At 38.1% G+C, this 17,354-nt stretch overlaps 1 protein-coding gene across 1 annotated transcript; it reads right to left on the reverse strand.

Annotated features, from left to right (window-relative positions):
* Nucleotides 1-209: 209 nt before the first annotated feature.
* LOC127192762 (transmembrane protein 45A-like) lies at nucleotides 210-15,198 on the reverse strand. Its single transcript, XM_051150071.1, has 4 exons — nucleotides 14,989-15,198; nucleotides 12,321-12,527; nucleotides 10,550-10,737; nucleotides 210-396 (listed from the first exon to the last, which is right to left on the reverse strand). Exons 1-4 carry the CDS (start codon nucleotides 15,176-15,178, stop codon nucleotides 247-249), a joined length of 735 nt encoding a protein of 244 aa, XP_051006028.1. The 5' UTR covers nucleotides 15,179-15,198; the 3' UTR covers nucleotides 210-246.
* Nucleotides 15,199-17,354: the final 2,156 nt, after the last annotated feature.

Genomic DNA, 17,354 nt, shown 5'->3' on the forward strand with positions numbered 1-17,354 from the left:
ACAGATCCCTAGAAGAAAAACAAACAAGGACTCAAATTTTAAGATTAACTTAGTTGAGTCTTTTTTTATTCTGAGACAGGCTCTCTCTGCATTTGCCTTGGCTGTCCTGGACTCACTTTGTAGACCAGGCTGGCCTCGAACTCAGAGAGACCTGCCTGCCTCTGCCTCCTGAGTGCTGGGACTAAAGGCGTGAGCCACCATGTCCAGCCCAACTTAGTTGAGTCTTGATGAATGCAAGTCATTAACTTACCTGGTAATAAGAAGATAATTAATCCCAATGATGATTTGGGCCAATACATAATAACTGCAAAAGCACATGGCAAGAAGCGGAATGTTGCTGTTATCATATAGGTCCCATACATGATCTCTGTTTTGGGGAAACAGGACAAAACCAGCCTGTGTTTTAAAATAAAAGAAACTATATGACACACAAAATAAGCAGACATAGTTATTCAAAGTGTTTGGTAACTAGATGGTTGCCAATGTCAGAGATGGCACAGATAAATCATGGTTTCTCTACTAATTTTAGTAGCATAGACAATATCTACCTAGTCATCTCTCTAAAATATCTCAAAGGAGTATTAGCCCCTAAATGGGCCATCTTTATTAATCCTCTGATTAGTATGAGTTCCAAGGCCCAGGGAACATTTCAAAAGAGGCACAGAAGTAGTGTAAGAGCCAGTAGATTAGGCATAATGCTGTGAAATGATGTCTTCTGAAATTGACATGGCTGTCCCACAAAAAATATCAAGAAAGATGTGGTCATACGCCTCAAAACAGCCACAAAATAAAACCAAGAAAAATTCTGGTATAGATAGTAGATGTTCTCTCCAGGTCCTGACATTTCCCGAGGAGCTATTGAGAGTTAGAAGCTATTGGAGAAAGGAAAGTCATTTTCTGTAGAGAGTATGGCCACTGGTAGATTCCCCATGTAGTGAATGATCCCACACTGTGTACATGAGGAAAGCACTAATTTGACTGAGGCTTCAAGAAAGAGAAGATGTGAGCTGGAAGAGAGATGACTTGAGGAGGTATTCAGAAACTACGAGAGATAAAATGGGAGAATTATATGATGAATTATATGATCATAAATTCACTGTATACATAAATTAAATTCTCATATATAGAGAAAGTTATTCTGTTATATGCAAATGGTCAATAAGCACATGGAAGTTGAACAACATTTTTGGTAATTAGAGAAAAGCAAATTGAAATGGCAGTGGGATACCACCTGCTCCTCACTAGAAGAGCAATCATAATAGTAAATTAAAAAATAGCAAATGTTGGTGGGGATGCAGAGGGATTGGAGCCCATAAACCTGCAAAATGCAACTGTTAATATGGGGAAAGATTAACAGTTTCTCAAAAAGTAAAATTTTGAATTGCCATATGACCTAACAGTCTACTATTAAGAATGCTTCCAAGTATTTAAAAGGCAATATGTGGATAAATGTTCATAGTAGCGTGACGACTATCCAAATATGAAAAAGCGAAGTTTAATATATGCAATAGCATGCATGAAGCTTGAAGGTATTATGGTGAGTGAAAATAAGCATAAAAAGTAGGTCATGTATTGTCCTCTTTTATATAAAATATCCATAATAGACGGGGTTAGAAAACACATTGGGCATTAGAAAAGCCTGGGAGCAGAGACAAAGGAGAATGACTGCTAATTGGGTACATGGTTTCTTTGTAGGGATAAGAATGTTTGGGGGATCATTTGAGGTAGTAATGTACATTACGAATTGACTAAATGGTGCTGAATTTTATTCTTTAAAGTTGTAAGTTATATGAACTTTATCCCAATAAAAATTATAGATGTTTGTTTGACTGATTTCAGATCTCTAGAGTAAAATAAGATATAGAAATTGGGATACTATTGTGGATAATTATACAAATGCTACAGTAAGTTGACCATGTATCCATTTCAGTGACTTCAAGTTCCTTCTAATGGCTTATTTGGAATTATAACCTTTAACCTGTTTTCTTCATTTTACAAATAATGGAATTTTACAGGAAAAAATATGCACCTAGTCTATATAGACTAAAGCCTTAATTTCTTTTCTCTCTTAAGTTTCAAATAGTCACCAAGACTCACATTTGCTGCCCTCTCAAGAAGGTCTGTGAGGCACCTGAGCAGCTTCAAGCTTGAACCTCTTGCTTACTGGTTGGGTTTGGAAACCTACCAGCCTCCTCCTCTCCTGCCTGACTCAACTGGGATACAGACAGGGAACTCAGATGAGCTGACCTGGGTGCAAGCTCTAACACCCACTGTCCACCATTCTGAGGAGGCCTCTAGGGAGCCCTAGCAAACAACCTTTGGCTTGGAGATGTCTTTACTTGCTCCCAACCTGCCTGACCCATGTGGGACAGAGACAGCCAGCTCATTAGAGGAACCTCTAGGTCTGCTAACACCAGAGACAATCAGATGCTTAGAGGACAGCACAAAAAGATACAAGAAAGCTGAAATAGTCCCTGGCATCTTATCAGATCACCATGTATTAAAGCTGGAATTCAACAACCAAAAGCCTACAAACTTATGCAGACTGAGCAACTTTCTACTCAATGACATCTGAGACACAATGAAAGCAGTGCTAAGAGGAAAAATCATAACACTAAGTGCCTTTATAAAGAAGCTGAAAAAATCCCACACTAACAACCTGAAAGCTCTAGAACAAAAAGAAGCAGACACAACCAAAAGGAGTAGAGGCTAGAAATCATCAAACTCAGGGATGAAGTAATAAATTGGAAACAAAGTAAACAATTCAAAGCACCAATGAAACCAAGAGCTGGTTCTTTGAGAAAATCAACAAGATGGGCAAACCTTTAGCCAAGTTAAAAGGCAGAGGGAGAGTATGTAAATCAACAAAATCAATAATGAAAAGGGAGACATAACAACAGATACTGAGGAAATCCAAAGAATCATCAGGTCTTACTTCAAAAGCCTATATGCCACAAAATTTGAAAACCTAAATGAAATGGACAATTTTCTTGATAGCTACCAACTACCAAAACTGAATCAAGATCAGGTAAAAAAAATTTAATAGTGCTATAACACCTAAGGAAATAAAGGCTCACAACAACAACAATAACAACAAAACCATCAGGACCAGATGGATTCAGAGCAGAATTCTACAAGGCCTTCAGAGAAAAGCTAATACTAATTCTCTTCCAACTATTCTGCAAAATAGAATCAGAAGGAACATTACCAGATTTATTCTATGAGGACACAGTCCCCTTGATACCTAAACCACAAAAAGACTCAACAAAGAAATTTTCAGACTAATTTCTTTTTTGAACATTGATGCAAAAATACTCAATAAAAAATACTCGCAAACCAAATTCAAGAACACATCAAAACTATCATTCTCCGTGGACAAGTAGGCTTCATCCCAGGCATGCAGGGGTGGTTCAATACACGGAAATCCATCAATGTAACTCATCATGTAAACAAACTGAAAGAAGAAAACCACATGATCAACTCCTGAGATGTCAGAAAAGCATTTTACAAAATCCAACATGTATTATGTTGAAAGTCCTGGAGAGAGCAGGAATACAAGGTACATACCTAAACATAATAAAGGCAATATACAGCAAGCCTATAGCCAACATCAGACTGAATGGAGAGAAACTTAATGCAATTCCACTGAAATCGGGGACAAGACAAGGCTGTCCACTCTCTCTGTATCACTTCAATGTAGGATGTGAAGTCCTAGCTAGAGCAATAAGACAACTAAAGGAGATCAAGGGGATACAAACTATCACTATTCATGGATGGTATGATAGTATACATAAGTGACCCCAAAAATTCTATCAAGGAACTCTTACAGCTGATAAACACCTTCAGCAAAGTGGCTGGATACAAAATCAACTCAAAAAAAAAAAAAAAAAAACCCTAGCCCTCCTATATACAAATGACAAACAAGCTGAGAAAGAAGTTAGGGAAACTACACCCTACACAATAGCCACAAATGATATGAAGTATTTTGGTTTAACTCTAACCAAGAAAGTGAAAGACTTGTATGAAAAAAAAAACTTCAAATATCTGAAGGAAGAATTTGAAGAAGATTTTGAAGATGAAAAGATCTCCCATGCTCATGGATTAGGAGAATCAACATAGTAAAAATGGTCATTTTACCAAAAGCAATCCACAGATTCAGTGCAATTCCCACCAAAATTCCAACACAGTTCTTTACCAACCTTGAAAAATCAATTCTCAACTTTATATGGAGAAACAAAAAACCAGAATAGCTAAAACAATTCTGTACAATAAACGATCTCCTGAATCTCCATCCCAGATCTCAATTTATACTAAAGAGCAACAGCAATAAACATAGCATGGTACTGGCATAGAAATAGGCTGGTTGATCAATGAAATAGAATAGAAGACCCAGAAATAAACCCACCTACCTATGGACTCTGGTTTTTGACAAGAAGCCAAATCCATACAATGGAAAAAAGATAGCATCTTCAATAAATGTTGCTGGTCTAACTGGATGGCTACATGTAGAAAAATGCAAATAGATTCTTATCTGTCACCCTGCACTAAACTGATTAAAGACCTCAATATAAAATCAGACACACTAAATCTGTTAGAAGAAAAAGTGAAGAAGGGCCTTGAGTTCATTAGCACAGAAGACAACTTCTTGAACAGAACACCAACAGCTCAGGCCCTAAGATTAACCACTGATAAATGGGACCTTATGAAAATGAAAAGCTTCTGCAAAGTGAAGGACACTGTCAACAGAACTAAACAACAACCTATAGATTGGGAAAAGATCTTCACCAAACCTAAATCTGACAAAGCACTAATATCCATAATATATAAAGAACTCAAGAAATTAAACACCACCCAAACAAAATAACCCAATTAAAAATTGGGGTACAGAGCTAAACAGAGAATTCTCAACAGAGGAATATCAAATGGCTGAGAAACGCTTAAAGAAATTCTCAACATTCCTAGTTATCAGGGAAATGCAACTCAAAATGACTCTGTGATTCCATCTTATACCTATTTGAATGGCTAAGATCAAAAGTTCAGATGACAGGACATGCTGGCAAGGATGTGGAGAAAGAGGAACATTACTATACTCCATTGTTGATGGGAGTTTAAATTTGTACAACCACTTTGGAAATCAATTGGTGCTTTCTCAAGAAATTGGGAATAAGTCTACCTCAAGACCCAGCCATACCACTCCTGGGAATATACCCAAAAGATGCTCCACTACGCAAGGACATTTGCTCAACTATGTTCATAGCAGCTTTACTTGTAATAGCCAGAATCTGGAAACAACCTAGATGTCCCTCAACTGAATAATGGATGAAGAAACTACGGTACATTTATACATTGGAATACTATTCAGCTATTAAAAACAAGGAAATCTTTAAATTTGTAGGCAAAGGGATGGAACTAGAAAAGATCATCCTGAGTGAGGTAACCCAGACCCAGAAAGACACGCATGGTATATACTCACTCATAAGTAGATATTAGCCACATAATACAGATAACTATACCACAATACAGAGACTGATACATCAATCAAGGACCATGTATGATGTGGACCTAGAACCTCTGCTCAGATGTAGTATAGCATAGTCTCCTTGTGGGTTCCACAATGTGGAGAGTAGGAACTACTTTGGACATGGACTCTGACCACCAAACTTTGATCACTCTCCCCCCCCCCCCCCCCGCCAGGCAGAGTGGCCTTGCTAGGCTACAGAGGACAAGGTTACAAGTAGTACAGATGAGACTTGGTAGGCTGAGGTCAAATGTTAGAGGAGGAGGGCTCCCCTTTCTGAGGACTAAGGGAAGGAGGGAGAGGGGATGAAGGTGGAAGGGAGGATTGGGAGGGGATGAGGTGGGGGATACAACTGGGATATGATGAACCTAAATTACAGAACAAGCAGGTAACTTATATTGCTAATCCCACTATATGGGAATATCTCCAAGACTGGCTGAGACATGAATGTCCAGGCATAGACAATGCTTCTGGTTGGCTACAGAATCCCTATGAATTATTATTAGATGTCATTCTTCATATGGCACAAATGAAGATTTACAGATGTCTTTTATCTGCTCATACAAAGAGCAAAGAACCAGCTTTAATTGTTCTGTGCATCACACACACACACACACACACACACACACACACACACACACACACACCTTACACATTTATAGTTTTATAACTGTATAATGCTTGTGAGAAATTATATGTTTTCAGAACAAAACAACCAGACACTGATATTGAATCAGGCCTGACAGATTCATTCCTCTCACTATGCTGGATGCTGACATCCTGTAACCTTCACGTTCCAGCACCAAGTGCTTCAGTTTCTTGTCCTGATCAGAGCAAGACAGCTTCAAGACACCTTCAAAGAAAGCTTCCAATCCCAATCAGTCCAACATTTCAGACTGTCCCACAGAGGGCTCTAGTTAAGCCTGCAATTTCTCAGCATTTATAAACCAGACCACAAATGCTATTCCTAGCTTGTTTAACCATTTCCCCAATTTTGTTTTGGTCCCTACAAAGGTATTATTTGTCCCAAATCAGCCAGAAGAAACTTTAAGAGAATGATGCCCTATTTCCTTTAAGGGGGGTTGGGTAGGGTTTTGGTTGCTTTCTTGGGCTATAGGGGGTTATTTTCAATGGGAGTTGGTTATACGTTATTATTTGTCTTATCTAGAGAGAAAACAAGGTTGGACTCAGGAATGTCTCTATTTTCCTTTATCTTCCATTCTTAGGTTTGGAGATAGGGGTTGAAAAGAAAGAAGGGGGAATATAGAAAAATATAGGGAAGATAGAACAGAAAGTATACTAGTGAACCTAATCCTCAACTTAATGTTTTAATTGTCACTCACAAGATTATTTTTAATTCACTGGTACAGAATTTTGTATATAATGGAAAATAAGTTTAATTTTAGATACAGTAGTAAAGAATTCTAATGTAAAATTATTCTTTACATACACACACATTATATATATTTCTACTCTAATATGAGGTATTGCACCCATATAACTCAATTATAATAGAAGGTTTACTTCCAATACTTTGAAATTGCTATTGCAGGGTATTTAGGATAAATAAGTTATACAAGTTAATTGTTAGTTGATCAAATCATGGTCAAATCAAGTACTAGTCTATTTTTATCACAAGAATCTTAGGTGCAACCGATAGATATGATTCTATAGAAAAATAAGCAAAATGCCCTCAGACAGAATTCTGCCTTTTAAAATGGCAAGCTTGGAAGCAGGCAGAGTCAATGGCCAAACTCTGCCAAGACAGGGTAAGCAAGTCCTCAATAGTTCCAGCCTCACAAGTATATCTGTCAGATATATTCGGCCAGGAGGCTGAAGATGATGCGCCAATGTTACAGAGAGTTTTGGGTGACTGCTCAGGTAGCAAACTGTCTCTGTCATCTTCTCATTTAGGAAGCTGCTAACCTGTACCCCCTGTATAATCAGGTAATTAATTTTATTCCTTCTCAAGTCTCTGATGGGGTTGAAGACCAGATAGTTTGGTTTTATAATTAAGCTTATAGTTCTTTCGGAGTTAAATTGCTTTTAGTTTTAGATAGATGTTTTAAGTTGTTAATGATGAGATGTGATAGATATTGATTTACATTCAGAATTTTAGACTCACCAAGATAGGAAAGAAGTTTTCTTCAAGGCTGCCAAATACAAATAGCCAAAACACTAAGAATGTAACATTTATATAATTCCTGATTGTTTCATGGTTCTCCTTGCTGTAGGTAGTTTATTGTATATATGTGTAATAATATAAATGTATATGTAAAAAAATAAAATAATTAATAATAAAAATTCAAATAGTCAGAATTAGTCAGTAGAAAATATGATTTCATTATTTTCCTTTATTAAGTTGCTCCATGTATTGATTCTCTTTGATAGGAATGAGAGCTACAACTTTTATTTCATACATATGATCGAGTGGCATATGCCATGTGCCAGGCAGTTTGTCCATATGTATGCATAAGCTCTTTGAAATAATCTTTTTTTAAAGATATATTTATTTATTGTGTATACAACACTCTGCCTGCCTGTACACCTGTAGGCCAGAAGAGGGCATCAGATCACATCATGGATGGTTGTGAGCTACCATGTGGTTGCTGGGAATTGAACTCAGGACCTCTGGAAGAGCAGACAGTGCTATTAGCCGCTGAGCCATCCCTCCAGCCCCTTTGAAATAATCTTTAGTCTTAAAATTAACATCAATAAGGGGGTTTTATTATCCCTTCTATTATAAAAGGGGAAGGATCGAACTCAGAAACTTCAATAATATTGACAATGGTCAAAAACTTCTGAATGGCCCAGACAGTATTCTGAAGTAGGAGTGCCTGGCTTCTTTCTTCTGCTACACCCTCTGTCAGCATATATTCTCTCCATATTGGTCAATAGGGAAGGACAGTGTTCTGAACAACCAGGTCAGTCTGAGCCATATCAGCAGTTTGAATAATCACAGCCAAGAAGGAAGTTGGTCCCATGAAGACATGTTACTTTCTTACCCCAACACATATTTTCTACACAGTTTTCCACGATACTGCCTCTCCCTTTCATCTGAGAAACGCTGTCTTATAACTCATGTGAAGTTTTAATACTTTAACTAGCCTGACCAAACCACCATGCTGCTCCCTGAGCCCCACTGTCAGGCCAAAGACTCTTCCTGCCCCCCAAGGAGTCCTACCAGCACCAGGAACATCCAGCCAACACCAGGGACAATCAAATGGCTTAAAGCCAGCACAGGAACACAGTCAACAAGAGTCTGCCACCACCACAGCCCAGCTAACCTACTACAATAAGCACTGAAAATCCTAACAGAGCTGAAGCACAAGAAGATGATATTAAATCAAATCGAATAAACAGGGCTTCTTTAAATAGGAAATGAATAAATGTAAAGAAATACAGAAAAATACAACCAAACAGGTCAAGTACAGGATAACCATACTATGATTCATTATTCAGCCTAAAGTGCCTACTTCCTGTAGCCAAATGGGGCATCCAGTAGACGGAGGGACACACCAACCCTTCAACCCGAAATTTGTCCTGCCTACAAGATGTGCAGGGATAAAGATGGAGCAGAGATTGAGAGAATGGCCAACCAATGACTGGCCCAACTTGAGACCCATGAGAGACACGCAACCTCTGACACTATTAATAATACTCTGCTATGCTTGCAGACAGGAGTCTAGAATAACTGTCCTCTGAGAGGCTTCATCCAGAAGCTGATAGAAACAAATGTAGAGACTCATGTCCAAACATTAGGAAGAGCTTTAGAAGCCTTGTGGAAGAGTGAGGGGATGGATTGAGGGAACTGGAGGGGTCAAGGATACTACAAGAAGACCTACAGAGTCAACTAACCTGAGCCCATAGGAGCTCACAGAGACTGAACCACCAATCAAAGAACATGCGTGTGCTAGTCTTAGTCCCTCAACCTATGTAGTAGATGTGCTGCTTGGTCTTCAGGTGGGTCCTCTAACAATAGGAGCAGGGGCTGTCTCTGACTCTGTTACCTGCCTTTGGATCTATTTCCCCTAGCTGGGCTGCCTTGCGTGGCTTCAGTGGGAGAGGATACACTTAGTCCTGATACAACTTGATGGGTCAGGGCGGGTTGGTACATGTATGGCCTCCCTTTCTCTGAGGAGAAGGACAGAAGTGGAAAGGAGGAGATTTGAGAATGGGACTGAGAGGAAATGAAGGAGGACGGGCTGCAATTGGGGGGGGGGGTCAAAGTGAATAAATAATAGAAAAAAAAGAGTATCCACCTCCTGGTCTCAACTCATCCAGGATTTTTTTTCTTGAGTTCCCATAATATCCTATATGTGGTCTCACTTTCTCCATTAACTGTCTGTTAAACTAAGTTTATTTGAAAAGTAATTAGCAGAGGATTGCCTAGTTCTCTTATTGTAAGAGCTTTGCAAAATAACTTAATCTTTTTTAGTCTTCCTACTAATAAGTTAGAAATGATAATACCTAACTGCTACATTATCATAAACAGAAAGAAATATGATGTTCATAAGACTCCAGTAAAAGACAGACATGGGATACATCTATAATCCCAGTACTAAGGATGCTGAGGCCTTAGATGATAGGATTCTGAGTTCAAGGCCAACTTGGGATACCTAGTGAGACACTCTCCCAAAAAAAAAAAAAAATGTTTTCTAATACAATGGCAAATATATACTTGTTTCTCAATAAGTAACAGGCTCCTCACTTTCCTGTCTTCCCTATATTTCTAGAGTTTACTACTGATTAGGTGATAAGGTATCATATCATCAAAAACTGGTAGAGTCAACTCAGTGTCTGATAGTCACATGTGTGACAACAGGCACATCCTACCTCCTGCTCAGCTGCTGTTCTAGCATTCCCACTAGGAACCCTGGGTCACTTAAAGACATAACCACTTAAAGAAGAACAGCTTCACTGTAGGCATCACATCACAGGAAAATCTCTGGAGTCTATCAGGAACCATCTCATCAACTAAGGAGCGGAGCCACAGGTACAGGCAAGATAGAACCAGAGACCTCAACTCACCTGCCAGAACCACATCCCATGTAGCAATGTAAGACTTGACGTCAGGAGCTCCAGAAGTACATTGGTCTTTGTAGAGAGGAATTCTATAAAGGCTACCAGACCTACCAAAAATGCATTGAAGCTCAACAGTTGATGCACAAAGCTGTCCACTGATGACCGGCCATAGGTGTGGTAGTAGAAGATGAAAGCTAATAGGGTAGAAAATGTTGGGTTTGGTTCTTTTAATAAAAAACAAAGACAGCCCACTCAACACTTGTCTCTCACACCCCTCTTCCTTCTCTATCCACAGAATTTCATATACCTAGACAATAGAATAAAACATGAGGTCCCCACTGAATCTCACAGCAATGGAGCTTGGCTTTTTTTTTTTTTTTTTTTTTTTTTTTAGTTATCACTGCCTACTTAGAATGGAATTATTGAAATTCAACCCTCATTTTCTTTCTCCAACCTTTATTTTCTCCCATAGCATGAAATTCTCAACTAACTGATCTAAAGAAAAAAAAAAAAAAAACAATTTTATGCAGGCTGATGAATAATAAACATGACAAAGTAGGGAGCTTCAATTCATGTGAAGATGAAGATTAATAAGTTGAAGCCAAAGCCTTGCCTTAAGGAATTCAGTGCCATAAATAAACAAGTAAGTATAAATCATAAATCACATCTCCGTAAAGGTGGCAAGGTTATCTGCAAGTAGCATCTAACAGCACTGTTTTATTACATAAACATGTTCCGATTTCACCTTAATACCCTTCATTAAGCTAGAAGAAAAGGATATTCATTAAAGATATGAGAACCATGGGGCTGAGATTGCTCAGAGATTAAGAACACTGGCTGGCCAGGCATGGTGGCTCACACCTTTAATCCCAGCACTCAGGAAGCAGAGGCAGGTGCATTGCTGTGAGTTCAAGGCCAGCCTGGTCTACAGAGTGAGTCCAGGACAGCCAAAGCTACACAGAGAAATTTTGTCTCAAAAAAAAAAAAAAAAAGAAAGAAAACAAAACAAACAAAAAAACCCACAAACAAACAGAAATTTGCATAAGAGTACTGGGTGCTCTTCCAAAGGTCCTGAGTTCAATTCCCAGCAACTACATGGTGGCTCACAGACATCTATAATGAGATCTGGTGCCCTCATCTGGCCTGCAGGTCTATATGCAGAAAGAACACTGTGAATATAGTAAATAAATCTTTTAAATATACATATGTGAGAACCAGGCTATTACTTATTGCAATTCATTCTTTCCTGGCTTTTGTCCTCAAAAAGCAGAAAACAACAACTATTTTCTTCAGATGGGATGAAAGGAGTAACTGCTTCCTAGCCACTCGTAGTTTTCAGTGCTCCATAGCCAATCTACTTCTTCATCTTCACTAAAGACCCTCCCTCATCCACCACACTAATTTTAGAAAACACATGAACAAAACATATGAATTCTTTTTTTATTAATCTCTCAAAATTAGGACTTCCAATGCTAATATGATTGAAGTTTGCAGACTCTACTTCTTGTACATACTGGCAAAGTTTTACTGGACTGGTGATTTAAGACCTAGTTGACTACCTCATTTGAAGATTCATACTTTCATTGCTCTGGGTTTAATTTTCATTATTAAAAGTATAAAAATCCAGGTGTGGTGGTGCATGCCTTTAAACCCAGCACTTGGGGGGCAGAGGCAGGTGGGTCACTATGAGTTCGAGGCCAGCCTGGTCTACAAAACTAGTCCAGGACAGCCAAGCACAGGAAGAAAGAGAGATGTAACCCCACTCCTCTATACTTACCCTCCACAAAGAAGGCATTTGACAACATTAAGTTGACCAAAGAAAGTGGAAGTGAACTAATGATGAAACATAAGATCCTTGTCACACCTAGCAATGCAAAGACGATGTATATGACAGCATGATGCCATCGCACGATCCGGAGAAACCAGAATTCTTTATCTGAGAACTGACCGTGGTTTTCAAGAAAAGTGTATAGGCCAGTTATTCCTGTAGAAAAATCATGCCACAATTTTAGCAACATTCTTCATGGCTCTACCTAGCACACACATGAAGGAAGTTATGACCACTGCTTACTCAATGTACTGTGCCCTCTTAAAACATTACTTCCTCTCTACATGGTTCCCTAGCAGCTTTGTATTAACACTTTAGACTTTCTTTTGTTTGTTTGGTTGGTTGGTCTTTTGTTTTGTTTTGTTTTGTTTCTTTTTGTTTGTTTTTGTTTCGTTTTGTTTTTCAAGACGGGGTTTCTCTGTGTAGTCCTGGTTGTCCTGTAACTCTGTTCTGTACACCAGGTTGGTATGGAAATACACCTGCCTCTGCCTCTGACTCCTGAGTACTAGAATTTAAGGCATGCACCACTACTGCCCAGCCATTTAGGACTTTTTTAAAGGTTCAAATGTTCACTCAGATAACCAGTTTTCATTGCTAGTTTTCTTTGGTTCAAGTATCTATTTCTAACTAATGCCCAAGATTTATGAGACTGTCCTAGATAGGTTCACTGTTCATTTCCTAGCTGTTAGACTTCCGGATAGCCACTAGGTAAAAGATTGGGCTTAGTTCCTGAGTTCAAAACAAAAACTAAGATTCAGCTTCCTCTAGCTAAGAATAAGCAAGAAGCCCTAGTCAATGCAGCACGTGGTATAATCAGTTACACAAGCCGGTGAGCTTCCTCAAAGATGCTGGCTTACTTACCAACGCATCTAGTTTTGCAGAGTTCTTCTCTTTAGAAACAATAAATGTGAGTCATACCAAATACCTCTGTTCATGAATAAAGCATAGGCACAAAAAAAAAAAAATAGAAACTTTTCTCTTTTAAAACAGAAAGGCTACAATGAAACTTCAAAAATAGGCCATTTTTACAGAATTCCCAAAAGCAATAGAAGAGCTTCATAAATTATCTGACGTAGTTATTTTCTCTAATTCAGGAAATTAGGGGGGAAGGGAAAGGTGAGACCCTGAACCAAGGCCTTTCCTCAGCCCTAACCTCTCTCCGTAACTTCTCAGCAATTATTTACTGAAACTTTATTTTTAAAATCGCTTGATTATTTTTGCATAATTTACAAAATAGTTTATAGTAGGGTTTATTTTCTCAGGGGTCAGAAAAAATTTGATATAAAATGATTTCAGAGGATGCAAACAATTTCACAAAAAAAAAAATCACCATGATTGAGTAGATAAATTAAATACTACAATTAATAAGCCTCCATATAAATCTAAATACCACCTTCTTAACAAATTATATTATTATAATCAGCTTAAACTTTTCACATAGCAATAGCTCCTTGTTGAGGCCTACTTTAGTTTTTTGTTTGTTTGTTTGTTTTTAAAGATTTATTTGTTAATTACATATACAGTGTTCTGCCTGATTGTACACCTGCAGGCCAGAAGAGGGCACCAGATTCCATTGTGGATGATTGTGAGCCATCATGTGGTTGCTGGGAATTGAACTCAGGACCTTTGGAAGAGCAGGCAGTGCTCTTAACCTCTGAGCCATCTCTCCAGCCCCCTACTTTAGTTTTTATCAAAACTGTAGCTCTTCTGTTAACATCAGGTATCACTCTTAGCATATTAGAAGCCATTTTACTACCAAATCTCCTTCATGATCATAAGGTGAAATTAAGTTCAAGTTCTCAGGCTAATGTGCCTGAAGCCAAAAAGGGTTAATGCTGCTTAGAATAAAACAATAGATAATAAATGCATGTTATACTGTTCTATTAGAGTTAAGACCACAACATCCTGCTATGTTCATTACTCCCAGAGAGCAGGAAAGCCCCCAAGTGCTCCCCTACCCTAAATCCCAGCCAATCACCTTAAAGTGTTTTGTCTAACTACCTACATACAATAGAAAATATTCTTCTCAGTTATATGAACAAACTGTACCTGAATAAAATGATTTCTCAGCCGGGCGTGGTGGCGCATGCCTTTAATCCCAGCACTCGGGAGGCAGAGGCAGGCGGATCACTGTGAGTTCGAGGCCAGCCTGGTCTACAAAGTGAGTCCAGGATGGCCAAGGCTACACAGAGAAACCCTGTCTCAAAAAAAAACCAAAAAAAAAATAAATAAATAAAAAAATAAAATAAAATAAAATAAAATGATTTCTCCTGCCTGGTTGTGATTTTTTTTTTTTCTCCTTTAAAAACTCACTTTGAAAATGGCTCAATAGCATGGTCTGACTCCCAATTTCAGATTGTAACCCTTGCTGGCTCATCAGTTCCTGGTTAAGCCTTCAATAAATATCTTTCAACCTGAGTCTGGTGTTCGGGTGGTCAGTATGTGACTATTCCTGAACCCTAACAATATTACATAGAAATTGTAATTAGGGTGTTTAATAAATATTTTTGAATAAAACATCAGCTTTGTAGTTCCTTCATTTTGTCTTTAAAAATCTTTTTTTAGACATATGAAAACATCAAAACTGAGGAAAATAAAACAGAGTAAATCATCTCACCTATTAATGTCACACTGATCAGCACAATTCCTTCCAAAACTTCTGCTCGAGAGAAAAAGTCTTTGGTAAGAAGGGAGGAAGATCTCTTTTGCTGCTTACAAATGTGCTTTAGGATACTCTTTGTACTCCACCAAAGAGCTATGATAATAAATGTGGTCCCAGGAATCAAATGACCTGTGAGATCCCCCATAGGCTACAAAGATACAAATGTACAGATAACACATTTCATTTCTGGAACATCACCAAATCATTTCTAATCCCCAAATAGCAGACTAGTTTCTAATGGTTATTAACATACAGGCGACCATATTATAGTAGCAATTATGACAAGAAAAAGTTAAAATTCACTTTGACACCTCATAGTACATGTTATGGGAGGATTTGGGGGGGTTATTTTTTATTTTTTATTTTTTTAGAGACAGGGATTCTCTGTGTATCCTGGCTGTCCTGGACTTGCTTTGTAGACCAATCTGGCCTCAAACTCACAGAGATCTGCTTGCCTCTGCCTCCCTGAGTGCTGGGATTACAGGCATGGGCCACTGTGTCCAGCTTGTGGGAGATGTTTTAAATAACATCTCCAGCCCACCTTTCACAGCATACCCATGGATAAGGAATTAGTATTCCATTTTCAATTGAGGTATGAGTTAACAGGAGTTAAATGAATTCCCCAGATCTCACAACTATTAAGCAAAATTTTGCTGGTTTTAACATAAGGATTTCTTTAAAAGGCGGTATGCCCTTCATCAACCATTTTTCTTTTAAATATAAAAGAAAGTAGTATGAAATCTTGATTTGCTTGTTTAGAATATGAAATGGTATGAAGTTGCCTATGGTTTTTTTTCCACATATGTGATTTCAAAGTATCAAGGACCAAGTGTGTGAGAGATTGTTAGCATTCGTCTAACATTTGTGTGTTCTTCCACACTCTGTAAGCCTCTTTTGCAAGAAGAATGGAACCTTGCTTTTAGTTCTGGCTAGCTGACTGAGCACAGAATTGGCACATATCACGCCCAGGTTGCGTTGCTGAAGTCTGCTTGGTTCCCTGAGTTCTCTCTTCTTCAACTCTCTCTTTTGCATTGACACTCCAGCACAGAAGATTGGTTAACATACTGCTTCAGAGTTCCAAAGAAAAACTGGTCTTGAGCAGTGTGATTGCCTTTTTATTTTGTGTGTGACCCTTTGTTCAAATGCACTGTACAATCATCAGAACAATGATGGCACATTCTAGAATTATTCTCTGGATCTAATACTAGGTTAACACCAAGCACAATTATGAAAAATGATCCTTTCATAATCCTTTAATAAGAAAAGTAGAATCCCCAGTTCAGGGCAGACTCCTGTGGGCCACTCCATTGAGATTTAAAAGAAAACTCTTGGGGAAACGGTGAAGTTGACCCAAATACTGCCAGTGTCATATATCTAATATAGACTCTAGGTCCCCCTTTCAGTGCACCCTTAAACTATACAAACCATGTAAGATACTCAGTATGTCTCAAAGCATTGAGCATAAGTTCTTGTCCTAACTCTGTGGAATGTCTTGGGCCCTGTCTTTTGACTTCTCCAAGCACTAATTCTTGATAAATAAAAAGAGGAGACGTGCCTGGTGTGGTGGCGCATGCCTTTAATCCCAGCACTCAGGAGGCAGAGGCAGACAGATCACTGTGAGTTTGAGACCAGCCTGGTCTACAAAGTGAGTCCAGAACAGCCAAGGCTACACAGAGAAACCCTGTCTCAAAAGAAGAAGAAGAAGAAGAAGAACAAGAAGAAGAAGAACAAGAAGAAGAAGAACAAGAAGAAGAAGAACAAGAACAACAACAAGAACAAGAACAACAAGAAGAAGAAGAACAAGAAGAAGAAGAAGAGCAAGAAGAAGAAGAAGAAGAGCAAGAAGAAGAAGAAGAACAAGAACAAGAACAAGAAGAAGAACAAGAACAAGAACAAGAACAAGAACAAGAACAAGAACAAGAAGAAGAAGAGATGTTATCACCTGCTAATATAGGTATAAATTGGCATAATTTCTTTCCCAAGTAATTTGACACATAGTAGAATAGTTGAGGATCCACACACCCAACAACACAGAAATTCTGTTTGTAATACATGCTCTAGAAATTTCTGTTATACATGTCTTCTTCTCTTGTGTATATGTGAAAAAAATAACATTGCTACATCGAATGTGGAAACTAAAACCACAAGTAATCTTAATATTCACCAAAAGAAAAATTAATAAATAATATGCTATAGCATATATACAATGTGATAATTATAGTTAAGTTTTTTTTTAGATAAATAAATGGTCCCTTCCAAGTTTTGTAGTTATCAATATACCATTAAAAGCCCTAAAATATAATATGATTCCTTGATAATGG

This window comes from Acomys russatus, chromosome 8 (genome assembly GCF_903995435.1).
Source record: "Acomys russatus chromosome 8, mAcoRus1.1, whole genome shotgun sequence".
NCBI classification, from domain to species: Eukaryota; Metazoa; Chordata; class Mammalia; order Rodentia; family Muridae; genus Acomys; species Acomys russatus.

Coding starts and splice junctions, on each gene's coding strand:
- LOC127192762 (XM_051150071.1), bottom strand. CDS start 15,178: ATGGGGGATCTCACAGGTCATTTGATTCCTGGGACCACATTTATTATC. Junction 10,738..12,320: donor AAATGCCTTCTTTGTGGAGG/GTAAGTATAGAG, acceptor CTACCCTATTAG/CTTTCATCTTCTACTACCAC. Junction 397..10,549: donor ATGGGATGTGGTTCTGGCAG/GTGAGTTGAGGT, acceptor TTTAAAACACAG/GCTGGTTTTGTCCTGTTTCC.